General features: G+C 42.8%; 1 protein-coding gene across 4 annotated transcripts in view; it reads left to right on the top strand.

The window, feature by feature from the left end:
* The first annotated feature begins 546 nt into the window (after nt 1-546).
* COL14A1 (collagen type XIV alpha 1 chain) overlaps nt 547-27,511 on the top strand; it is a 165,626-nt gene continuing 138,661 nt past the window's right edge. For 3 of the 4 annotated variants that reach the window (XM_037892070.2, XM_007063395.4, XM_007063396.4), the window contains exons 1-5: nt 547-732; nt 5,916-6,026; nt 14,873-14,989; nt 18,522-18,665; nt 23,484-23,582. In XM_037892070.2, the coding sequence (XP_037747998.1) occupies nt 5,942-6,026; nt 14,873-14,989; nt 18,522-18,665; nt 23,484-23,582 (445 nt within the window). In that variant the 5' untranslated portion in view covers nt 547-732; nt 5,916-5,941. The remainder of the gene's footprint in view (nt 733-5,915; nt 6,027-14,872; nt 14,990-18,521; nt 18,666-23,483; nt 23,583-27,511) is intronic. The other variant, XM_043539141.1, reaches the window with a different exon arrangement.

Genomic DNA, 27,511 nt, shown 5'->3' with positions numbered 1-27,511 from the left:
CAGGAGGCCTATTTGCCAAGTGGCTTGTCTAGATCTGAATTATAACATGTGCCAAGACCATTTGGATTCCAAATAGTACAGGAAACTTATTGTATTATGAATGATGTATTAGGGCACCTCAAGTCTTGATTAGGCATCTTTTAAAATTGTTATTTAAATCTACAGGAGTAACTTTGGGGGAAGGAAATGTAAATTGAAAGGAAACAAAACACAAAGGAAGAGGCATCATATAATTGACACAAGGAAAACTACAGTACCTGGGAAAAAATAGGGTTGCTTGAGCTCCACCCCGAAAATGTACTTTTAATGCCATTCCCCCAACAGCATCTAATGTTTCCTTTAAATTAAAAGGCTAAATTCCCTTCAGTTCAGATTTCCAGTATACACCTGGAATTGCACCAGTCCAAGGATTCATTCTCTGAAATCCTGAGTTGGGGCTGGCTGGGGAGGGGTTGGCTGGATATCAGTGACTCTTCAGCCCCCCCCCCCCCCCCTTTTTCCTCTTCCTTCCACCTTCTGCTTTATAATTGGCTCCCTTGTTTCTCTACCCTTTCTTCTTATCAGATCATGCTGTGAAGGAACGAGCAGCTGGAGGGTGGAAAGAAACTTTTAGAAGCAGAGTAACACTCACATTAAAGAGGGAAAGAAGGAGTGTGTATTAGCAAGGGGTGATTTCTCCCAGGCAAAGCTACACTTCCTCGTCAAGCAACTAAACCACTCATGACTACAAAGGTCTGTTTGATTTTATTTTGTCACACTTTTTTTACATTTGGGGGGGAGGTAGTTTAAAAGCTGATGATTCTTGTACAATACCTAGGGTAACAACCCGAGTTGTTACTGATCATGGTAATTATCTGCCACCTCCAAAATTCAGCCTTTTGTTGGCCATAAGCAAAGGAGAAGCAGGAAAGAGCCAGTGATGGGTGGTGGATGTGATTGATTGATGGCTTGCCAGCCAGGAGAGGAAGCTGTAGGCGAGTGGCGCGGGGAAGCCTTAGGTGAAACGGGGCTGAAATGGAAAAGAAAAATCCATAGAATCTTCTGCAAAACGTGGCATCCTGTATCAGTGTCTCTGGCTCTCCCTGGGCTTCGCTTCCTCGCCGGCCGGGTGCACCAGCTCCCCAGGGCTGACCGGCACGACACAGACTTTTCTGTCCCTCGTCCCCCCACGCCCGGGTCTTGTGACTTGTCCGCCTGGGCGTGCGCTCGCAGTTCCTCGCCGGGGTTCGCCTGTAATCGAGGGGTGTCTCCTCGGTCTCCGGAGGGCGGTGATAGGAGATCAGAGGCTTCGCCAGGGGTCCCCCCCCCTTTGCCGAGCTCCGCACAGGGAGGAAACACACGCCCGCCCTCGGTGCCGTTTTCCATCGTGCCGGAGCTCTGCAGAGAGGAGTCTGCAGCCCGGGGCCGCCCATTCCACGGGGATCCGCAGCCCCGCCCGGGGGCGACTGCTGCGGGACTGCCTAGCCTCCGCAGAGACGCCCCCTCCCTATGGGTTTGCGAAGAACACCTCCCCAGAGGGGGTGACACGTGAAGCGAGTCAGCCCGCAGACACCCGGGCGGGCTGGGCTGGGGGGCAGGCCGGAAACAGCGAACACCAAAGCCATGTGAGCGCCCCGGCAGGAGCCAGGAGTAAGGGGCTTGCTCCACTCGCCGCTCCGGGGCGCAGTTACTTTCCCCGAGCCCTTGGCCTCGCCTTTAGTCGGCCCTCAGCAGTAACAAGGGTCCGGCCTGGGCGCTGGGGGCAACGTGAGCAGAGAAATCCGCCTTGTGTGTGGATTGATGCTGGGTTGCATTATTTCCCAATAATAATCCCTGGCCTATGCAGGCTACTGAAATCACCCTTTTGCTTCCCGGTACCTGTTCATTTCGGATTGGGCCTGATCCCACCTGCCACACGTTTCACAGTCCGGTTTTTAGCTAGGAGCTGGTCCTTTATTATCCTCCAGTTATTTGCTGAGTGCTGACAGCATGCCCATTGCTGTCTAAATCACAGAGCAGACTGTGTCCCTGGCTTGAGGCGCTTACAGTGTAAGGGCTTGTCTGAACACAGTTCTAGTACAGCTTTAACAACCGCCTAGGTGGTGAAGCACTGGAATGGGTTCCCTAGAGAGGTGGTGGAATCTCCATCCTTAGGGGTTTTTAAGGCCTGGCTTGACAAAGCCCTGGCTGGGATGATTTAGTTGGTGTTGGTCCTGGTTTGGGCAGGGGATTGGACTAGATGACCTCCTGAGGTCTCTTCACACTAGAATCATAGAATATCAGAGTTGGGACACTGCTATGCTGGCATAGAGGTGTTTATATTGGTACAGAATGGAAATTATATCCATATAGGAACCTGTATACCTGCATCCACACCCAAGGGGGTTGTACTGCTTTGACTAAGAACATAAGAACCTAAGAATGGCCATACTGGGTCAGACCAAAGATCCATCCAGCCCAGTATCCTGTCTGCTGACAGTGGCCAATGCCAGGTGTCCCAGAGGGAGTGACCCAACAGGTAATGATCAAATGATGTCTCTCCTGCCATCCATCTCGACCCTCTGACAAACAGAGGCTAGGGACACCATTCCTTACTTAGCCTGGCTAATAGCCATTAATGAACTTAACCTCCATGAATTTATCTAGTTCTCTTTCAAACCCTGTTATAGTCCTAGCCTTCACAACCTCCTCAGGCAAGGAGTTCCACAGGTTCACTGTGCACTGTGTAAAGAAGAACGTCCTTTTATTTGTTTTAAAGCTGCTGCCCATTAATTTCATTTGGTGGCCCCTAGTTCTTATATTATGGGAACAAGTAAATAACTTTTCCTTATTCACTTTCTCCACATCACTCATGATTTTATATATTTCTATCATATCCCCCTTTAGTCTCCTCTTTTCCAAGTTGAAAAGTCCTAGCCTCTTTAATCTCTCCTCATATGGGACCTGTTCCAACCCCCTAATCATTTTAGTTGCCCTTCTCTGAACCTTTTCTAATGTCAGTATATCTTTTTTGAGGTGAGGAGACCACATCTGTACACAGTATTCAACATGTGGGTGTACCATGGATTTATATAAGGCCTATAAGATATTCTCTGTCTTATTCTCTATCCCTTTTTAAATGATTCCTAACATCCTGTTTGCTTTTTTGACTGCCGCTGCGCACTGCATGGACGTCTTCAGAGAACTATCCACAATGACTCCAAGATCTCTTTCCTGATTAGTTGTAGCTAAATTAGCCCCCATCATATTGTATGTATAGTTGGGGTTATTTTTTCCAATGTGCATTACTTTACATTTATCCACATTAAATTTTATTTGCCATTTTGTTGCCCAGTCACTTAGTTTTGTGAGATCTTTTTGAAGTTCTTCATGGTTTGCTTTGGTCTTAACTATCTTGAGCAGTTTAGTATTGTCTGCAAACTTTGCCACCTCACTGTTTACCTCTTTCTCCAGATCATTTATGAATAAGTTGAATAGGACTGGTCCTAGAACTGACCCTTGGGAAACACCACTAGTTACCCCTCTCCATTCTGAAAATTTACCATTTATTCCTACCCTTTGTTCCCTGTCTTTTAACCAGTTCTCAATCCATGAAGGGATCTTCCTTCTTATCCCATGACAACTTAATTTACTTAAGAGCCTTTGGTGAGGGACCTTGTCAAAGGCTTTCTGGAAATCTAAGTAAACTATGTCCACTGGATCCCCCTTGTCAACATTTTGTTGACTCCTTCAAAGAACTCTAATAGATTAGTAAGACATGATTTCCATTTACAGTAACCAGGTTGACTTTTGCCCAACAATTTATGTTCTTCTATGTATCTGACAATTCCATTCTTTACTATTGTTTCAACTAATTTGCCCAGTACTGACGTTAGACTGTATCTGTTTCTAAACCGATATAGTTAATGCAGTACAAAAACTGTCATGCTGCCCTAATGGTATGACCTTGCAAAGGCTATCAGGCATAGCGTTCACTAGCCACAATCCCTTTTGAAGAAAGTGTTTGCAAGATTGGGATATATGAAGAGGACAAATCAAAGCTCTGAAACTTGTCTAGACTAGAGGTTTTGGTCCTAGTCTAACTAAAGTTAATTGATTGCCAATGAAATAACATGGTGGTCCAAAATTAATTAGATAAGTTTATATAGAACAGGTTCACCAATGGCTAGTAGCCAAGATGGTTAGGGATGCAACCCCATGCTCTGGGTGTCCCTAAGTCTCCAACTGACAGAAGTTGGGACTGGATGACGGGATGGATCACTCAATAGTTGCTCTGTTCTGGTCATTCCCTTTAAAGCACCTGTCATTGGCAACTGTCAGAAGACCGACTATTGGGTTAGACAGACCATTGATCTGACCCAGGGTGGCTATTCTTATGTTCTTAGGTGTTGGCAAAGGGGAGGGAGTTAGGTAATGAAGAAGAGTGGTAAAGAATGAGATCAAAGGTAGGCCACAGTACAACTGTGAGGGTGAGGAGCTTTAATGTGAAAGGGAGTTAGCTAAGAGAGTCGAAGAGGGGAGTGACCCACTCAGTACTAAGGTCACCAGGAAGTTTGTGTTTGTTTGTGGGGTTTTTTTATTGGTGGTACTATGGGGAGATTGTAGAGGAGTGAGGTGGGAAGCAGAGAGGAGGAAGTTGCAAAGCAGAACATATATACCAAAGTTGTTTCTAAATCTGTGCCTTTATAAATGTTTGATAAAAAATTAAATATAATCAAGAATTTGCTATTTTTTATTTATGAGAGGGGTTACAATTATTCAACAATTGTAATAGTATAAATTGTATATGGGCCAAGTTCAGATGATGAATTCATATTGTTTCTTAAGTGTATTTCAAAGCAAGTCTCTTCTAACCATGACAACGCTTTAAAATAAAAAGTGACTGTACAAAAATGGTCTATTCCCAGTGTGTATTCTGAGCCATATCTGCTTGCTTTAGTGAGAAAATGATCTTTTACCCCAATTATCAGATACTTGAGTGATAAAAGTGGTATTAAAAACTTCAGTAGAAGAGAATTGGCTCAGTGGCTTCTCCAGGGCTATGGGAGAGTGAGCTGGATTGTGACTCCTCGGCAGAATTGTTAACTAAATTGACTGTGCAATTTTTACCCCCTTACTAGAAGAGCACACGTCAGTTAAACAGTAAATGCACTGATAAATGGGTTCCTGGCTGAGTTTGCAGGTCTGGCAATTAGGAAAATCCATCTATTTACTTATAAACTGTGCACATTTGTGAAGCCATTATAGACCATAAACCTGTTACCCCATGATCCTATTGTTAAAGGAATCACTTTCAGAGGAGTGGATGCAAAGCAGATATTAAATTGTAATTATTACTGTATTTGTGGTCATAGAATCCTTCTTTCAGATGCCTTGATACTCTGTCTGGGCAGCATTGGTCCATATTACATGGCCTGACATTCACAGGGATGCTCAGTTAGGACACTGTTGTGTGTGTGTGTGTCTCTCTCTCTCTCTTTTTTTTTAAAGCTCATTTTGGAACAAGAGAGGTTTTATTTTGTCATTATAGCAGTTTCTGTTCCCAACACTCTCCCTGTCTGCTCCACAAAGGACATGAAGCAGATTTCCAAAGGGATTCAGCACCTGAAATTGGGGCACTTTTGAAAAAATTGTCCTCAGCTTTTAACTTCATAGGCTCCAACCCTTTTCCTGACAAGATTTGGAGATTGGCTGTTGCTTTGTCAGAATGCAACTTTGGAGAGTGAAATAAATGCTCAAATAATTCCTCAGCCTTTCCCAAGGAAATTGCTTTAGTTACTAACCAGAGTTTGTGGGTGAAATCCTGGTCCCATTTGAAGTCAATGGCAAAACTCTAGTTGATATGATGGAACCATGACTTGACCCTTGATTTTTCATTTAAGTGAATGTTCTAGGTTTAGAGGCTTGATAAATATTTCTGTTCTGTATGTTTTCAGACTTGCTGATACTACGTGTATCCAGGATGAAGGTTTGTCGATACAAGATACACAGCTGGTTCCTCTTGGCTTTTTTGGCAGTTCATCTCATCAGTCATGTTCAGGGTCAAGGTAATTGATATATAAGACAGCAGTGCTTTTTCATTAGATCACTCTGATGTGCAGAAGTGGGTTTCCCCTTTTACATATGCAATAGTGTTTTCCCTTTGCTAAGGGGATAGTACAGCATTATTGACACCAATGGGAGTTTTGCCGTGACTTCAAAGGGAACATCATCGGGGTCTAGCTCTTCCTTACTCATTTTCACACGTTCTCTGAACTGAAGTGTCTTAAGAGGAAGCTTGCTCTTATTTATCTGTATAGTTAAAATGTCTGAAAATGGGTTATAGGAAAAAACTTCATTCTGTTTACTTAAATGTAGCTATAAAATATTGATGTTACTACTTTCTAAGCAAATGCATTTGCGGGGGAATGATCATTCTGCAGTGGGACACTGAACTTGCATGGAATACATATTGCTGCTTTGTTGAAACTGTAGCTAATACCATCATTATATTATATAGGGTGGCACGAGGCCCTGCTGCCCTGGGCTGCCAAGTGTCATGATTGTTCATGCACCCCTTTTTGTTTGCATTGTGTCTATATCTTATGTATTACTATTTAAAAATATGCTGTTGGTATTGCTAAGATTAAAAATGATCCTATGTGGTCTTGACAGTGGTCTCAAGTCTGTCCTAGTGTGTTTTCGTTCCAAACCAACCTTTGCTTTGAAAGCACGAAAGAATAGGACCAATTCTGCTCTTGGCTATGCTCATGCAACCCCCTTGACTTCAGCTGAGGTTGCACAGGCATAACAGAGTGGAATTTGGCCCTCTCTTTCCCACTGAAAGGAGTGTTGGGTTGTATGTTTATGCATGAAAACAGTCAGTGGATAGGCAGAGGTGCCTAGGTTTTCTATCTCCAGAGGATAGTTACAAGCAGAAATGGCTCTGGGGTCACAGGAAGAGCATGCTTAACAGATGCATATACTGCTACTGACATTGCTCAATCTGCAAATGGTCTTTGATGCTGGCTGACTGCTTGGGGGCAGGAGCCGTGGAAGAGCCCTAAATCTGGGGGGGCTACAGGCACCCAAACCATGCCCCCGCCCTTGTGCTGCCCTTTCTTTCCAAGCCCCTGACCTCACACTGTCCCTTTTCCTGAAGCCTCTCCCCCCCCACCCCCCGCCCACTCACTCCTCTTCACCCTTCTTTCCCCAGTTGCTTACCCTTACGGCCATTAAAAAGTGGGAGAGCCATGGCCCCCTAGCCCCTCCCATTCCGGTGCTTCTGCTTGGGGGGACCATGCCCCCTTCGGGCTATGGAACATCATTAGGTGCACTAACCAAACTTCCCAGAATGTGGGGAATGTTAGCTGTAGTATTTATTGTAGAGGAAGGGGGTTCACTGTGCCTTCCTACTACCTCTGTGCACCTATTCTAAACAGAAATTTAGCCTCCAAATGCTTGTGACTTAATGAGTTGAAGTGAAGCACATGGTTATACATGTGTCTGTATATCTTACACTTGATACATATGTGACATTCAGCTCAGGACTCCCAGAACTGTAAGCCATTGTGTTACTCTTCTGCCTCAGCAAGTTGAGAGCTTTGCTGCTGCTAAGATGTGTGTCAGCTCCCTGACACTCCGGCCTCTCTGCATTGCCAACAAACTCCTCGGGACTCTGCCAGTCTAAACCTTGCCTGCAGGCAACCATCAGTGAACCCCAGTTCCTCCCGAGACATCTCTCTGCAGCGTCCAGTCCCTCTCACTGGGCACTCACAGAACTTATTAAGTTCACAGCCTTCCAAGAGACAGTGGACACACCAGGCTGTTAGGTTAGCTGAAGACTCACACTTCATTTTAATATAATTGCACTTAGATACCGTAGATACTTTATAGTAAAACTAAAAATAAGTTTATTAACAAAGAACAGAGATTTAAGTGATACTGAACAAGAGAAAAAGAGACCAGTTTGGTTACAAACAAAATAAAACATACTATCTAGTGACTAAAACTTAATTTTAGCTAGTTAAAATTTTTGCCTATGCAGTTTGCTTATTTACTTAAAGTTAACAGCATCTCTAGCCTTTCTGGCCAGGGGATCCAACTTTCTCAGGATCACAAGGTGCTTTTCCCCCATGTCCCCTAAGCAGTGGATAACTAAAATGTCATTTTGCTCCCCTTATGTTACCCAAAGTCCATTGTCACTGCCTCAAGAGCCAGGAAGGCTTTCTAGGGTGCAGATTCTGTCCCCAGAGCGATTGCTAAACTGTCTTCTCCCCTCACTTGTTAACTTGATGGCTTTGTTTACCGTATATGTAAATGTACTTTTATTGTCCTCTGCCTGCAGTCAAGTCAGTCAGACAAATAAATCCACATTCTTTTGTCTAGCACATGCTGGGTTTATGCACTGCCTCCCAAACACATTTTAAGAACATATCTCCAGCACACACATGTAACTCTTTGTACACAACTCATCCATCCATCACACAATGATTTTTGGGACCAGTGTATCACCAGTTTTTATAGGACACCATACTTGATTACACTTTTTTTTAATAGTGCGGTAATATTGTATACAATCAATTGATTCAATTGCTTATTCTTGAGGGGTCCAGACCCCCTGTTCTCCCTACATTGTCACTACATGTGGTTCAGATTTTCAAAACTGTTTTGGGGATTCAGACACATCTAAAAGTAAACTCAGTGGAAGGTGTGTTTAAATCCCCTAAATTGCTTTGAAAATCAAACATTTTAAATGAGGTTAGTTTGTTTGTTTTTAAAATCAGTCATATGTTAGCAGTGGACATAAATTGCACACTAAAATCAAATGCAAATCTCAGAAAATGTAGGCCGCACCATCATATTATTGAATAATGGAGTATATGGATCCGTAGCCTGTGGAGTATGAGTTGAGAATATTCTTTTGCTACGTTTAAAGTAGTAACATGTCCTCTGAATCCCTCCTTTTGGCCTTTGTTGACAAAGTTTTTCCTTTTTCCCTTTGCAATAAACGATTTACTTCCTCCTCCTTGTAACAGCTGGCTAACTATAAATGATATAGTATGTTTGAATGATTAAAGAAATAACACATTGTAACAAGGTGCAGGAAGAATAGGGGTTAGTTCCATCTTGCACAAGCGCTTTGGGGAAGAACTGTAAATTGATTCCTTAGGAGAAAGAGAGAATATGTTTGGGAAGGTCTAGTTTCACATTTGAGGTTTTATTCTAATCCTGTGATCCCTTTTCCACACATTAATTTATATTACTTTCTAGTTATGAATGTTATCCTTTGAGAAACAGACCCTGCTGAGTGAGATTGTTTTCTGCTGAGTCATTCCACCATCTTGCTCATGAATTATCCAATTATTATTATTTGTTGGTCACTGATAACTTAAAATGTAACTTTCAGATTTTAATGTTTTAATTCTTTTCATTTGTTGAGCGCCCAGTTTGATGTGATGCATTTACTAGCTGCCTTCCAAATCCTTTATTATCCCTCTGCTTTCACTCAATATTTTAATTACTCCCTCACATTTAGTTTGGAATTTTTTTTTCTTGCTCAACAGATAAAGTTACTTTAAAAATATTGGAGCTTCTTGTCCAGTCTATTAAAATAATGAAAAATTTACTCCCAGCAAAACAACACTGGCTAATAAACCATCACGACTAAGGAAAATATGTCTGCTCTCATTAGAGTTCCCATTTATCCGTTCAATAATTGGGGTGTTAATTTAAGAATTTGCTTTTACATGTACAAGATGGTGATTGTACTTCATGTTGTGAGAATTTCCATATGCTGCTAATGTATATGCTAGATAATTTTGGTGGAATATTAATTTGTTTAATTTAATCAATTTTTTTTTATTTTTATAACAATATAAAATTAGATTCTAGAAAGTGCAACTAGTATTGCCAGCTTTACACAGTTTGACAGCTATGTACTTGAGAATTTTTGTCCTCCTTTTAGAATGCTGACTATTTCAAAGCTTTGTTTTCCTGTTTGTCCTCAAGAATAATGTATTTGGAGCACTAACAAAAATAGCTAACTTCTATGTAGCTGCATAAACCAAGGCCTTGAACTTGTCTTTAGTCTCTTTTTGGGTGATTGCTTTGAATGTTGCTGACGGCCATTCATTTGCTCATTCCTGTAAAACCCCTTAACAAGCTCTCACTACTGATTTTTATCAGTTAACGGATTCAGTTTGGATTCATTTTTTTTTCTTTCTGCAAGAAGTGAAATTTTGTTCCACAGACAATAAAGGTCTTCAGAAATAAAGATTTCCTCTTCAGGTTGGTGACCACGTAGTAATTCCCATCAATATTTTGTTGTGTTTGTCCAAATATTAGATTTAACTTCCTTAGTTATATGTACTTCTCTGTGCCAGAACACTAGTCTTTGCATAACTAAGACATAGTTAAATATCTGTTTTGTGAACAACTCTTCTTTTCTCCCTATGATTAATTACTGGCTGGAAATGTCCTCCCCTCACGCTCCCCCACATTTAGACACAAAAATGAATAAGTGGTTAGCAAAGATCAGCTAGTTATGTAAAGATTATTCTGGCACAAGTCTTGTAGTCTATCATATTGTAGCTGTATAGAAAGCACAAACACATCTGGTGATTATGTCCTTCTTTGCTTGTTATTGTCAGACATGCTCAAATAAATTTGTTAGTTTCTAAGGTGCCACAAGTACTCCTTTTCATTCTGGTTTTGTAGAGGCTCCAAAAGTTTACCTGATTTGATGATGGCTAATTACAAGTAGGTCAGAGCTACACTGCTTTGTTAGAAAGTGCTCTTTTAATCTTTAGGTCACACATGGGAGAAAAGGGGGCTTCAGAGCTCATTTTCCCTTGCAATGTTATAGGACACACTTGGCTGGCATTTGTATTCTTGGTGCTTAGCCACTGGATCCCTGTGAATCTTACAGCTGGTTTCCCAAAGATTATTTACGGTTGCTTTGAAAAAGTAAATAATTGGAATTGCATATTTTCATGAACTGGTACTCATGATTCATCACTCTAGGTTCATTCAGCACTGACTGATTCTATCCTTGAGCTATGTGTAAATCATTATGAATCTTGAGAATGAATTAAAGACTGTAATCCATACCTGCAACCTTTCTGGGCTTTAAAACTTTTACCACAGCTTCTACCCAGCTTCAGTTATTTTATTACAATTACAGTATGCTGAATGTTCTTGCAGTATCTTGGCTAGCACAATATTTCATATTTGATCTTTTAATCACAAAACAGCGTGCGCCAAATTTTCAAAGAACCAGCTGTATGTGTGCAATGATACTTTTAGCTGCTCATTCTTCTGAATCTAATAATGCCTATTTTCTAAAGCCCCACTGGGGTGGACAGACAGTCCGGAGATTAGGCCTGTCCAGATCATGCCCACCATCCATGAGCGCATAGTTTGTATGCATGCTCATTGCAGAGATTTTGAAAAGTGTCTTCAGGGTGCCAGGCTGTTTTGACACTCATTGTCTCTGTGCCTCTCAATTCCCACTCTCCCTCTGACTTTTCTCTCCCTTGAACTCCAGTGGCCTGAGAGCAGCTGCGATGTCACTAAGCTGGTCTTTGCTTTTCCACATTCCCTTGCTGCCTCTGGCTCTTTAGGCTGGAGTATAACTGAGGCTGGTGTACTCTGCTAGAATAGGCCCCTCTAACTAATAAGCTGGATACAACTCAATAGCAGGAAGTAAAGCTTTACCATTAAACTTTGATTAACATTTTGATAACTTCTAACATTGCAGCATTGTTCACATTGAGAAACAATTGAACCAACAAACAAAACCAACATGAAAGAAAAGTCAACTAGTATTTTTATCACCTCTTAGAAAAGCAACAAATAGGGGGGAAAAATACTCGATGATATGACCACGAATCACAAAAAATGCTTGGCCAGATCCTCAGCTGGTGTAAATTGCCAAAGCTCCGTTGACTAAAATGGGAGAACTAGTGAGGCCTGAGGGAGTGTCTTGGCAGCTCTTTATCTCTATGGGCTCTGGCACTCATCACACCTGTCTGTGGATCTTAACGAGAAACAACAAAGGAGAAGATAAATATTAGCTCATTGTATAAATTGGGACCAGAAACAACGTTTGGGCCAACAACAACTAAAAAAAGACTAAAACATTATTAAACTTCTTAAAAGAAAATAGAAAGAAAAGATACATGCTATCTTTAAGTCATGGTGTTTGCTGTGGTATATCCTGGGCCTTCAGGTCTAGAAACCATTTGTGCAGTGGCAGGAGGAAGCCACCCTCTGCTGCCATATCCATCTGGAATTGTGAAGGCAGAGGCCCTTGGGATGTATGCTCAATTTTATAGGCAGGACAGAACCAATTGTTGGAGTAAACCATTTGGACTAGTGTAGTTTGGTAGCAGGTACCTCTGCCCTTGAGATAGCAAAATACCCTCAGCAAGAGGAAGAGGCATGTGCACGCTAGAAAATTAAGTCGATCTAAGTTATATCGATGTACGGCCACTGCAGTAATTAAATCATGTTTGCATGTCCACACTATGTTCCTTGTGTTGGTGGTGCGTGTCCTCACCAGGAGCGCTTGCACCGATTTAACTGACAGTGCGGGGCATTGTGGGAAGGCTTCTGAATGCCAGAAACAGTCAATATAAATAACGCAGTGTCTACACTGACACTGCATTGACCTCATTACATCGACCTAAGCACTACACCTCTTGTGGAGGTGGAATTAAGTCGGTGTAGCAGGTGAGTTACGCTGGCGGGAGCGACATTTTAGTGTAGACGCTTACAGGATTAGGTCAGTGTAAGCTTCCTTGCATCGAACTAACTCTGCAGTGTAGACTAGGGCTGATTCTCCTGTACTGTTACCTTGCCTAGGTGCCTGGTACGACAATTTTCATAAATAGCACATCATTCAGGCTGTACATACAGGGCTGGGCAACCACAAGTCATTACAAGACCATAGCGTATGCCCGTGGTCACCAACCAGTTGATCGCAATCGAGTGGTCGATCGTAGAAGATCTCCCATTCGATCGCGATCTCCCTAAGACAGGCTCCCTGTCTGCACCGGCCCCACGCCACTCCCGGAAGCAGCCAGTGTGGCTCCAGGGGCAGTAGGGCAGGGGTCTCCCTCCATGCACTGCTCCTGCCTGCAAGCATCGCCCCCACAGCTCCCATTGGCTGGGAATAGGGAGCTGCGACCAATGGGAGCTGCGAGGGCAGTGCTTGCAGAGAGGGGCAGTGCATGGAGCTATGTGCCACCCTCCCCCCGCAGGGGTGCGTTGGCTCCTTCTGGGAGCATGGGGCTTGGGTAGGCAGGGAGCCTGCTTTAGCAGCAGCCATGCTGTGCTGCCGACCAGGAGCCGCCGGAGATAAGTGCTGCCTGGTGGGAGGCTGCACCCCAGCCCTGAGCCCCCTCCTGGAGCCAGCACCCTGAACACCCTCCTGCACCAACACTCTCTGCCCCAGCCCTGACCCCCCTCCCAGAGCCAGCACTCCACCCCCTCCTGCACCCCAACACTCTGCCCCAGTCCAGAGCCCCCTCCTGCACCCAAACTCCCTCCCAGAGCTTGCACTCCTCACCTGCTCCTGCACCCCAACTCCCTGCCCCAGGCTCATCCCAGAGCCCCCTCCCACACTGTGAACCCAGCCCAGAGCCCGCATCCCCTTGTGCACCCCACACCTATGCCCCAGCCCAGTGAAAGTGAGTGAGGGTGGGGGAGAGCGAGTGATGGAAGGGGGGGATGGAGTGAGTGGGGTGGGGCTTTGGGGAAGGGACAGGGCCTCAGGAAAGGGGCAGGGTAGATCCTGGGTTTCCCTTAAATTCAAAAAGTGATCTTGGGCGTAAAAAGGTTGGAGACCACTGGCATATGCTAATAATATATTAGAGTAAGCTAGTGAACCGGTATGGTACCCTAACTGCTGCTGCATGCCCAAAAGCACACAGTGGAAAGTATTCCAGGCATGCAACTGCCTTGCTGACTCAAGTGAAGAGCCCCTGATAGTCCTTGCCATCCTCCCTCTACTTCAGCCACCTCCACTCCTCTGGTCACCTCAGAGCACACAGGTCTGGAATTTCTGCTTGTTCCTGGGCACCTAAAATGCCACCTGCCCCTTTCTCCCACAATCCCTTCATGTTTCCATCCTTTCCAACTTCTACTATGTTGAACTATAGTTGATGATCCACAAGTCAGTAGAGGCTGGCTTCACCTACAGTGCCTGGATTGCCTTTGCCTGAACCTTGGTTAGCCTGTATACATCTAAGTTAGCCGTGGAGGGGCCCAGGACAATTCTGGTTTCTGATAGGGATGAATGTGCATTAACTACTGAGGCCATGCCCATGACCCAACCAGTTTGCATGCTCCATTTTTGCAGCTCTGCAGGCACCCTTTTGAAAAATGTGCTATTTCCTGTCCCTTGCTTGCAGCCTAAAATACACATGCAAGAAGGACATTTGTGCTCACACAAGCCTTTGAAAATTTGGCCCTGAGTGACTTAAATGAAAAACCCATGATATTCGGCATAAGAGCTAGGAAAGGCATATTGCCAAATAAGAAGGAAGATCAATTTTAGTTCCTATACATTAACAAAGAGCATTTTGTATAACCAGCTTTGCTTGCTAAACTAGAGTCTTAACATCTAACACCATTTGTCTCTGTCTTTTGTAAAGTCAGTAGTTTTGGTTTTTTCCCCCTGTAAATTAAAGGCTATGTCTTTGGGGGAAATAAGGCACCTTGGGGATTAATATTATTTTACAAACTAATAAGCTTATTTATGTGACATTTAGAATAACTTGCATCCTTTGTGTTGTCAAACTTGTGTGCGTGTGTTTGCCTAAGTATTTTCCTTAACATTTATTTAAAAATTAATATAAATACTTTTTTTTGTACTGTACAGTAAGATCTCTTTATTTTTTCCTTACAGTGGCTCCACCAACAAGACTAAGGTATAATCTAGTCACTCATGACAGTGTACAGATTTCATGGAAAGCCCCTAAAGGGAAATTTACTGGATTTAAGCTTCTTGTCACTCCAAGTTCAGGTAAAAAATATTTACATTTGTCTATAAACATATTTGGTTCATTTAGGTCCAGTGATTATGCTGTCATGGTGATCTGGAGGAAAGCAGCCGCCTATTGCTTTGGGGCTCACTCCACATAACTTGGGGACTTTGAGCTGGCTCTGGACAACCAGGAGCTCTGGCTGTCCAGCAGGAGAGAGATCAATCCAACTTGCCACACTGCAGCTGGAGGCCAGTGTGAATGCAGATGTCTGGAGTGTCCAGGGGGTGGAGTCAACTGACTGATACTTTCTGTGCTTCATCATCGGTAGCGAGCTCCACCTCTGGTGCTGTCCCTGTGAGCATCCCCTCCTCTGTCCTTCTTGCCGTATACAGGGAAATAGCAAGTGCCCCAAAAAAGTCAGTAGATGAAGTTTTGTGAATGTCCATGGGAATTTTGGGCAGTCAGAACAAGGGAAGTGAGTAAAAGGCAGAGGGGCAGGTCCTTAACTGGCATAATTTTTTATAGTTCCATTGTCAATGCAGCTAAGAGTTCAGAATCCACTAGTTCAGAATCTTCTCCAGTCTGCATAATATTTTAGTCATGCTTAATGTAGCCCTTATCCTACAGACCCCCTATCAGGAGAGGGTAAATGTTTATAAACTGTGTTGCTGAAGAAACCAGAAACAAATTTTCGCACTATATCCACACTGTTATTCCTAGTACCAAGACAACTAAACTATAGCTTAGTTATTTTAGAATAACTACCACATGTAGACTATAATGTATTCATTTGAAATTTATAAATGTGAGGTCTACAAACTGCATTTGCACTTTGTTGTTTCATTTATATATAATCTACTTTGAAGAATAAAATGTAGCTTACAGATTGGACAGTGAAAAAGAACAGCTGTAGCAATTTCTTGACGAGAAAGCAATAGTTTTCTTTTTCCTCCCCCTATTTTACTGTTGCACTGGCTTTCAACCTTAAGATGAGCAGACATGTGATATATAAAAGCAATACAAATGTGCCAAAACCCACAAACCAACAAAAGTTGCAACAATGTGTGACATGAAGCAGTTAAGTCAGCTATTGTGCTAAAAGGTATTAAATTCCAAAGGAATGAATGGCCGCTGAGTCAGATGGGCAAAAGGAAAAAGAGTGTAAGCAGTTTTGATAGCGTGAATGTGGTATGCTTTGGCAGTCCGCTGACGGCAGAGGGTCTCCAATAAATGTTAATCCTCAAGGTAATTTGCAACATGGATAGTTTGTACATTCAGTTAAAGCAGTGGTAGATTTATTAGGGCCCAGTCTAGTAGTGGTATGCAAAAGGATGGAGAAGGGAGTGTGGTGAGCACTGGTGGGCAGTGCTGAGTACGATACACTGCTGGTGCCACTTCAGTGCCTCTTGCCCTACTGCCCACTACCCTGCACTCAAAGCCTGCATATGGGTTGAGGCAGGAGTAGTGAAATGCACAAAATGCAGCTGCTGAGCCCTTGTTAGTGGTTATTGGATCATGCTTGGGAAAAGTTATTAGGCCACTCCCTTCCTCTGCCTAACAACTAAAACAAACTCCTTTAGTATGTCCTTTGAGGACTATTACCTAAGTATTTTAAAAAGTTAGAAATTCACTCCCAGCTGCTTGAACCCTGCCACTGATCGTGGGAGACTCAAATCCCAGATGAGTCTTCACGGTTCAGTCATGCTGAAAATTGCTTTTTAGGCTTTGAGTTTATAGACTGCTCACTCCCTCCCTCCCCACAATTACCTGCCTAGCCGTGTCACAGCTAGTTCCCCATATGTAGCTCCTCCCACCTCATTCCTAGTGTCTCGGATCATGGGTTCAGTGCTCATTGGTTTGTATCCTTTTGCACTATGATCCATTTCTCTGCTGAGTTAACCCTATGCAAGACTCTCTCCCCCCTTAGAGCCTTTTCTGGTTCCTATTCCTTTAAGCCAGGGCACTTGAAAACTACTGTGACTTCTTCTGCAGCTAGTTCCTATGTGTTGACTGTCCTGTTGCAGCAAAACTCTTTTAGAGCTGCTGGCCCCTTGAAGTGTGCTTGATCAGATTAACTTCTGCATTGGATTTTTCTTACCTGCAGTTCTTCAGTTCCCTGCTCTTATAAACTGCCCCTTCCTGTTTCAGTTGCTCTGCTTTGGCCTCATTTGAAGAACAGACCTATAGCTGCCACTCACTACAAATTGCTTTTTTTCCCCTTCTCTCCATGTGGGTGTCAGGGATCCAGGTAGAGCAGGGTCAGTCTCCAAGCAACTCTCTGGGCACAGCTGAACCTGGCAGGGGCTGCCTGATTGACTGCACTTCCTGACTGGTGGAGGGCAGATTTAAACTCCTACTTGAGCCAGTAGCCGCCAGAACTCTATTGTTGCTCAATGCATCCCATGCTGCAGCTGTGCTTGATCCTGCTTCCTGCACCTGCTCCCATCCAGTCCCTGCCTGCTCCTATCCAGCCTACTCTTGTGCCCTTTCCAGTTCCTTCCCTTCTCATCCTCAATACCCCTGGCTCTACTTCCTGACTACATCTCCAACTCCCCGTTGGCTCTTCCATTTGGCTTCTGACCCGTGGCTGTGGTCTCAAATACACCCACAGAGCCCTGATTCTTGACTCCGCTCTAATCTGGCCACCCTCATGGTTCTGACCATTAGGCATGACTGCCCACATCCCAGATGTGATCCTGACAGTGGGTTTGAGCTGGGCTTCCTGGCTGTCTTACTGGGCCCACTGGCCTCTGCATTTCACTAGCACAGTCCTTCTGGCTTCAGCACTCTGGGACTGTCCCTGCTTGTGAATGCAGTCTCTGCTTCTCTGGAGAGATTCTTCCCACTCTCCACGGTTCATGGTGTTAGCTAGTAGCTGCTTTCCTCCCAGTAGTTCATTCTATTATCTGTGCCTCCCAGGGTCACTGCAACACTTCTCCTCAGAGCTTCTGGAATGCTGCCGATATCAGCTAGGCCTCCTGGTCATCTCCTTTCACTCCTAGTCAAGGTCTACTTCATGATGTCCTATTCCTCCAGCCTCTCATTTCATGTCCACATTCCCAGTTGGGGATGAGTCTCTGGACTGCTTCCAGAACAGAGTAATGCCCACAGAGGTCTCTGTTAGTTCAGATGGCTCAATTTCCTGGGTGGCCTTCCAATTCCTCTCCTGTGTCTCACTTTGTCCCCTCTCCAGGACGTCCATTTCCTGTAGGCCTTTCCTGTGTGTGTGTGCATGCGTGCATGCTTTCACATGTGTGTACATAGCCAGGTCTTACCTGTTATTCATGTTAGGTTTTGGAGAAAATGTACATCCCATGAGATCATCCTTTTAAGGACACAGTATGTCAGCCCACCTGGCTCCCTGCTTTTCTGGGGTGTCCTCTGTGTCATTCCAAAGGGACAAGGGTTTGGAATAGACAACCAGTGATGAGTGACTGGACTTTGGTCATTACCATACTTAATGTCGCTTAAGTATACGTTTAGGTGGTTTAAAATGTACCGATTTACCTTATCATAGCATTCACTATTTACTATGCCGCTGATCTTATTTCTCCTTTTGTTTCCTTGCAGGTGGAAAAACCAATCAACTAACTCTTCAAAACAGTGCAACCAAAGCAATTATTCAAGGTCTTATTCCAGATCAAAGCTATGCAGTTCAGATTATTGCATCCAATAAAGACCAAGAGAGCAAGCCAGCACAAGGGCAGTTCAGAAGTATGTATCTGTATGCATATATTATATCTCACGTATTGCACTGTCTTACCAAATACCTCTTCAATCTATATATGTGCAGTGTACTCAGATACCACAGAGATGAGCATGTTATGAATACTTAGACTGATAGAGAACATAGAGCCAATTTCAGCCAGGTGTAAAAAGGTGCAAGTCTGTTGACTTCAGTGGAGTACACCTGGTAATACAAAGTCTGGCTTTATCAGACATCATGCAAGAAATCTTAGTAGCAGGGATTCTAAACTAAAAACTTTGGGCTATTAACATTTCCTTTAATTTTCTCCTTTCCCTTGTGAAAATAGCCCATGACTCATAAAAAGGGAATTGTGAATGGGAGGAAATGAATGGAATATCTTTTTTTATTTCTTCACTTTTTCATGGATTTCCAGTGTAATTCTTAGAATGGGGTCAGGGAAGCCACGGGTAAGTCTTAAAACTTTGAACATGTAATAGGCCAGATGCTCAGCTGGTGTAAGTCAGTACAGCTCTGTTTAATGGCGCTATGTCAGTTTACACCTGTTGAGAATCTGGCCTAATATGTTCAGCATATGATCCTGCAAAACCCAAACAAATACACCGGACCCGCGCTAGAACACGCGTCTATATAGCGCGAATTCACATATAACGCGGTGGCGGCCATGGATCCCAAATTTAATTACTTTAATTGCAATTCATTTTAAAGCGGTCCCTGCATTAACGCAGTACCGTGCATGGATCCCAAATCCCGCGTTCTAGCGAGGGTCCGGTGTATATACAGAAAAGGATAAATGTGTTCTGTCTGAGGGTGTGTTGATTAGTTAGGTGAGCTTTCTGCCCTGATTTACATCTCAGGCCTAATCTACATTAGGAAATTAGGTCAGTATGACTATGTCTCCGAGGGGTGTGAAAGATCCATGCCCATAAGTGACTCAGTTAAACTAACCTCCAGTGTAGATGGTGCTGGATTGATGGCAGAATTCTCCCATCTACCTAGCTATCGCCTCTCGGGGAGATGGAGTACCTAGGCCGACAGGAGGACCCCTCCGGTGGCCTAGGTACTGTCTTCACTGAAGTGCTACAGCAGTGCAGCTGCAGCATTTTAAGTGTAGCCAAGCCCTCCTGGAACTCAATTAAAGACAGATCAGGACAGATTTAGTCCACAGAACCAAAGACCAGATAGCCTGGGGGTAGGGAAGTAATTTTTCCTGAATCCCCTTCCTACAAAACACAGTCTGTGAACATTTTTAGTATCTGAGGTGCTGGTGCTTCAGGTTTCTAACCGTGTAATGGGGTCTGCCAATCACTGTTCTAATTGCTAGACCACCCTCCTATCCTCTCCAGCACATGATGCTGATTACTTGATGTAGAGGCCATGTCAAGTCCTTCTCGGAATTCCCCAGTGCCTGTATTTATTATTTTAAATACCACTGGTTGCAAAACCCGCAAAACCACAGGTTACTTTAGCATTAAAGAAAAACCTATAGAATGGCTACTCAAGCTTCCAAAGTATGAGCTGTGGTTGTTCGTAACTGGCTGTATTCCACAGGAGAAGCAGAGTTGGCAGCTTGATTTTTAGAATGCCGGGGTTACAATCTATTTAATATATTGTTTCTTTAGCTGCAACATGTTTTCATTGGCTGTAGTGAGACTTGGATCCCATTTGACTGCATAATGACTGTATGAATGAAGCCAGATACAATGTGTATGCAAGTCCTTCCTTTTTTATGTTGCATTTTCATGGCTTTTTCTTCCCCCATGACAAAGTGATGACTAATTCTTGGGACTGTGGAAGACTATACTATTCCAAGGCACTTTTGGGGAGGGGAAAGGGGGGCCAGAGTAAAATCATGAGAGACTAGCAGGACACTGAACACATCAGCATTTTAAACTCTGAGTTCTAGTTAATGTACAAAGTTTTTTGTCTTTCTTTTTTCAAGCCTACAGAAATCTTAACAGCTTGCAGTAGTCTGTTATTCTTGGGATAATTTATATTTTCTTTTACATGATCAGGTATGCAATTCTTATGTGATAGCTTACAAATCACAGTAGAATAAAAAGGTGTAAAATAATTAAGGCCTTGTAATGGAGTTTTGTCTGAAAGAGGTAGATTGAACAGATGCACTAATAGATTCAATTTCATCATCCTGCAAATATGTGAATGAATTTTTTTTTTTGGCTTTTAAAGCTTTATAGAGGCAATATTTTTAACAATGTCTTCAACTCCATAGGGGTAGTCTCTGTAGAAGAATGGCCAGCTCTTTGACAGAATTACTTTGCTTTTTTGCCTTCTAGTGAGAAGTCTCTCAAGTTAGTGCTCTGTTCACCACTTGGAGACCAGTCTTGTGTGTAGACATCTTCAGCAGCCACTGGAGTCAGTGGCTATTGAAGCCAAATCAGACCTTACTCAAGCAACACTTGCAGTTGGCCAAATCATGAAGTCCTTTACATAAGAACATAAGAACGGCCATAATGGGTCAGTCCAAAGGTCCATCAAGCCCAGTATCCTGTCCTCTGACAGTGGCCAATGCCAGGTGCCCCAAAGCGAATGAACAGACAGGCTATCATCAAGTGATCCATCCCCTGTCACCCAGCATCTGGCAAACAGAGGCTAGGGACACCATCCCTCCCCATCCTGGCAAATAGCCATTGATGGACCCATCTTCCATGAATCTATGTAGCTCCCTTTTGAACCCCTTCTCTCCCTTTTTTTTTTTTTTTTGTGTTCTGGCAATATCTCCCTTTCACTTCAGTGCAAGATTTGGCTGGGTAAGATGTGAGTCCAGATGTTCTTAGGGTACATCTACACTTCAAGCTGGAGGTGTAATTTCTGGCTCGGGTAGATGGAATTGTTCTGATTGAGCAAGTGTGCTAAAAATAGAAGCGTAGCCATGGCAGTGCAGGTGGCAGTATGGGCTAGTCGCCCTGAGTACAATCCTACCTGGGGCCCTAGGTACATACTGGAGTGGCTGGCTCATCCCACTGCCTGTGCCCCTGCAGCTATACTTCTATTTTTAGCGTCCTAGCTCAATCAAAGTTAGCGCACGTATGTCTACCCAACCTGGAAGCTACACCCCTAGCTCGAGGGCCGGCATAACCTAATCATGGGCTAGCTCATGAGGGTCTCAGTCTGCCCTGAGTAAAGGGTAGAGTGTGGATTCACTATTCCAAGAGCAGACAAAGGAGAGAATTGTCTCTGAATCACAGTTCTCCCACTTTGCTCCTGGGGTAAGTAATCTGCTATTGGTATTGACATGACAGAGATGGCATCCCATCTCTGCCCCCACACAGCTGTGCTGGCCATTGTGTGCTGGGGAAGAAGTCAAGACTCCATTTATTTTCCACCAGGATTCATGCACTTGCCTCCCATTTGCTCTGGGGTGAGGGTGAGAGGATAGCAGGCCTGCAGAGGCTGCTCCCCTCTCCGCCCACTACCCCCACACACTGGAACCTGCAATGTAGGTATCAACACTGTAGAATGGAGACTTGTATCTCCCTTACTCCCTGTGCAGCACTGTAGAGATTGGAAGGATGGTCCTGGGGTTATGAACTGGATTGTGACTCAACAGATCTATGTTTAATTCCTGGCTCTGTTACAGGCAGTGTCTGGGAATTTGGGTGAATTATTTAATATCTCTGGTCTCAGTTCTGCAAAACAGGGATAATATTTCCCCTCTACCCTTCACCTGTCATGTCTATTTATCTTGTAAGCTCTTTGGGGCAGTGAGAGTCTCTTACTATGTGTTAATGCCTAGCACAAGGAGGCTCTGATCTTGGCTGGGGCCTCTATGCACGATATAATATAAATAATGATCAATGCTGGTCATAAATCAGCCCTATATAAATTAAAGGCTTTAATCTGAGTAGAATTTATTTTCTGTTCTTTATAAGTACGTATGTCTGTTGCCACAGGAAAAACACATCCCTTCTTGGCAAGACTCAAAGCTATTCAAGGTGGCATATTAGATCATTAGCCACTGTGGCAGCTGCATGGATGTTAACACCAATTAGTTTCCTAAAACAATTCTGAGAGGGTTTGTTGTAGAAAAACTATATCGCGCACAAAGTTAACTGCATTCATATAGGCTTCAGATGTGATATTGCCACAATATTTCTCGGTGGGAAGAACAGGGTGATGCAAAGACTAGATGATCACAATTATCCCTCTGGCCTATAATACAAAGTTGGGAATCACTAAACAGGCTGAATTCTCCCTGCTATGGATGAGGGAAGGGTGTAAGGAGCCTTCACACCCACCCCTAACTTGTTTAGCCCATGTGAGGGCTAGGCACAATGGGAGTCTGAGCTATGGACCTGTCCTACTCCTGTGGGAGTGTGTGGTGCCCTGAAGAAGGCAGGAAGGAGGCAGCCCAAGGCATGGACTTCATGGAGGGATATAGTAGCTGGCATGAATTCACCAGGTGCCAGAGACTGGAGAGGAATTCTGTCCTCCTGACCCATTCCCACTCTCTAGCCATCCTGGCCAATTTTCTGGGGTGGTGGAGCAGGAGGTTTGCACTCCTGTGTCTTTCCTCTGGGCAGATTTTCCATCACCAAAGGCTCTCCTAAATTTTGGGTTCTGCTAGTAGAAACAATTTAGGTCCTGATACTGATGTCCCTGTGCTGGGACTCTTCTGAGTGAGGAGTCACTCTCACCAATACCCACCAAGAACATGACTGAGATTAGAAAACAAACAACCCAACTGCCATTTTCTGCATAAGCAAATTGTACAAATGTTGCATGAAGATTCTGGTGTGGGGGAAGAATACAATACATTTAACTAAGCTTTTCCCAGTCTGATACATTTCCTTTTATCTTTGTAGTTAAAGATCTAGAAAGAAAGAAGGAAACATCAAGTAAATCCAAGGTCAAGGGTACAGAAGGTCAAGGGTACGGGAGTAAACCATCTCCATCTACAGAAGGTCAGAACGTCAAAAAATATGATTTTGTGATGTCACATTAATAACCAGTTAAATATATAACTCTGCCATTACATTGACCATTTTCCTCATTACAGATAAATGACTTTTTTTTCACTTGTTTTCCAAGATAATTATCTGCATTTAATTGCATTGATGGCAATTATAGCAATTAAATATAAGTAAAAGGCAATTTTATTCACCCTGGATATTTGATTAGCTACAATAGAAAATTTTCTTTACTTTGCTGTACTATTTTTCATCTTTAAACAGAGTTTTTTAAAACTAAACAGCATGAATAATAATTGAAAGTATTCTTTTGAACCTGCATAAAACAGATAGTCTTGCCTGATTTCTGCACTTCCATTCATTATTCAATATACAACATAGTATATATATAATAATGACAGAATTAAATATGACTTTCATGCTTGGAACTGATGTGAAATTGTCACATTTTATTACTTTGCCCTCTAGAATCAATCTTGCATAACTACCTGATTTTAATGTACAAATGTCTGTCTTATGCATGCATTACATGTCATTATGTGTCATTACACAAGTTTTATTTTAGATGTTTTGATTTTGAGTGTGAGAGAGAGATTCTTTACAGATTAACAAAAATAAATTTAGCAGACTTGGACGGTAATGCAGCTGGGCTAGTCATCAGAAACATTTCCAGTATATATAGCACATACAATAAAATCCATTCTGCATTTAACACATAACATAGCTTCCTGTTGGTTCTGAATTCTTAAAAGAAATCCTCCTTTCAGAAATAACACTGAAGGCAATTATTTCCATTCGCAGTTATCTATGTTATGCAGAACAAGCAAGGGCAAGAAGAGCTTGAGATAATCTTTCTGCAATAAACAGACAGTTTCAAGATTCTCACCTCTCCAGTACCATTTTATTCTGTATCGTGGTAGTGCAAGCACTATGCTATTGGTCCAAAGATCATTGAAGTCAATGGGAATCTTTCCACTGATTTCAGTGGGTTTCGGATTATACCCTATATGTCTGTTAAATAATTACAAGACAAAAAGAAAAGAAGTACTTGTGACACCTTAGAGACTAACCAATTTATTTGAGCATAAGCTTTCGTGAGCTACAGCTCACTTCATCGGATGCATAAAGTGGAAAATGTAGTGAGGATGTTTTATACACACAGACCATGAAAAAATGGGTGAAGTGAGCTGTAGCTCACGAAAGCTTATGCTCAAATAAATTGGTTAGTCTCTAAAGTGCCACAAGTACTCCTTTTCTTTTTGTGAATACAGACTAACACGGCTGCTACTCTGAAACCTGTCATTATGCAAGGAATTACAAGACAGTATCTAAATTAATACAGTTTGGTTTTGTACAGCATTGTTCATATCAATTTGCCACTAAGTCTTCACGTTCCATACAGAATGTAAAGAAGTTTACTGGAAAGAAGTTTCTGGAAAGAAGTTCACTAGCATGTATGGTACTGTAAACTGTGAGCTGCATCTGCTGATGTAATATGGATGGAGGTGATCTGACCTAGTATTTGGGAGAATGTCAAATATTTGGGAGCTGGGGGAAATGAGATGGTTAGGGAAGGAAGATGTGATTGTTTAGAGGCTTAAGAAGTGAAAAAGGCCAGGGAGAAAAAGCTGGGCCTGTAATAACATTTGAAGAAAGTGTTGAATTGGCTGAGAGAGAGAAGGTCCCTGAGCCAGATTTCAGGAGAGGATCTACTACACCCTTCAGGAAGACCAGAAGTAGAGGCAGAACTAAGTCTATCTGCAAAGTTTGGAGAAAGGAGGATGAAGCTGGCACAAGAAAGTTGTGGTCTGTTGCATCCCCATGTCATGATTCAGTCCTTTAAAAAAAATTATTAAATCTTTTAACTTCAGAACTTGCTTTAGTTCTCTGAAGGTCTTCACATTCCATGTAAATACTGATGGTTAGTACTGAATACCAGAATGGAAGTGTGCCATATGCTCAGAAGAAATGCAAAAGTTTTCTATGAAAAACTGTTGGTCTTGTCTGAGGGTTTTCTGTGAAGCTGGGGTGTGTGCTGGGGTAAAGTAAAACTTGGAAATAGCTCACTTTTTTGCCCTATTTGTAGCTATTTTTGTGGATCTTGACTTTAATTCAGTACAGCTCTGTTCCCAATCCAACCCCATTTAAGTCAACATAAAGATATCATTAGGCTGGATTCTTCACTGGCTTAAACCTTGCGCAGACTTTCACTTCGTACAGGTGCAGATTTTATTTAATGTAATGGCAATTCAGGCCAATTGATTTTAATGGGAGTTGGACGACAGCATTAGCAAAAACCTTTTATGTAGAATACGACTGCATCTGTGGTAAAATACATAGGACAGAAGTGAACCTAGAATGGTACATTGGTGCAGGAAGAATAATGTCATCCAAATTGTACGAGTTGATAGCTAAACACTTTAGTTTATACTTCTGGATTTGAGAGAGCTCAAAAGAAATGAAGGAGGAGTTAGGGAAAGACAGATTAAAACATTCTTAAGAACAAAATAACATGGTAAAGTAAAGTATAAAAAATGATGCTTAGACATTTGATATTAAATGCTTTTTGAATATGACTAAATGAACTGAGACCAGCAATAAATTGCTTCAAGCCAAAATTAAAAATCTGGATATTAATATAAGCATAATTAAACCCCTCAAATATAGCAGTCGAAATAGACTGAAAGAATTTGTGTGTGTTATATAATATAAAGTGCATGCACGCGAACACACATGTTGATCAAGATCACTTTTGAAGCTATAATAATCGTATGAGAAAGGTATTCAATAGTAGAATATATGCTTTGAAAGAGAGCATTGGGCAGAAACTAGACTGACTTATAGGAGCTTCACTAGTATTGCAATTCAAGATGATTCTGACACTTTAAGACTAGAAATAATGTCCCTGATGCATGTGGGATGCATCACAAAGTAGCAATTCCAGGGAGCTGCTACAGTGTCTTTTCATCCTCTGCCATGTGGCCACTGGAAGTTAGAGTACGCACTCTGCTGTTCTAACTTCCACCTCTAGAATACGTAGGCAGACCTTGTGCCAGTGGAGTATATCAGGTGTAGTGGAGCTCCATGATACACTGCTCTTCTCATGTTCCCTTCTCCCCCTTATACCACAGATGGCATGGGCAGCTGGCACAGGAAGGAGCTAAACTGCCTCTGACAGTTTTACACTGTCAGAGCATCCCAGAGCCTGAGCTCCAGCCCATGCCTGAATGCCTACATTGCAATGTTATAACCCCACTGGCCAAGCCCCGCAAACCCAAGTCAGCTGACACGGGCCAGCCCTCGAGTTGTTTTATTGCAGTGTAGACATATCCAGAGATTCCTCTTACAGGCTGAAGAATCCTCCAGGGCAACCCTCTGGCTGGTTTTGAACTTGGTGGAGCAGAGAATCCAACCCAACATCTTGAGGTAAAGCTGTTAATGAACAACAATATTTTTTTTAATAAAGTATGGTAGAACTGAATATTGACATTGTGTGAGAGAGCAGAATATGTGGCAGCTACCTTATGCTGTTAGAACCTCTTAGAAAATGTTCTTAGCTTACCTATGGAGTTTGTAAAAAGGACAAAAGCAAGTCAATCACTGAATTTTATGGCTGAAAATACTTAACTGATAGGTTTCAGAGTAGCAGCCATGTTAGTCTGATAGGATTGCTCTAGGAGTGCACAGTTAAATATAGGAAAACTCACACTGACTTCAGTAGGTCCAGTGCCTCATCCATGATCCTGCATTCCCAATTTATTGAGACATCTTTTGACTTCAAGGGGTGGTGTCCCTCAGTAAGGAGTGCAGGTCTGAGCTCTTTAATGCAGGCACCCAGAAAAAACTTTCCACTCTAATTGTTCCAGAAAGAAGAACAAGAGACCCTGTCTGCTTCACACACACATTAATGTGTCAGGAATGCT

This window comes from Chelonia mydas, chromosome 2, assembly GCF_015237465.2.
Source record: "Chelonia mydas isolate rCheMyd1 chromosome 2, rCheMyd1.pri.v2, whole genome shotgun sequence".
Lineage (NCBI taxonomy): Eukaryota > Metazoa > Chordata > Testudines > Cheloniidae > Chelonia > Chelonia mydas.
This window is presented reverse-complemented; position numbering and strand designations above follow the sequence as displayed.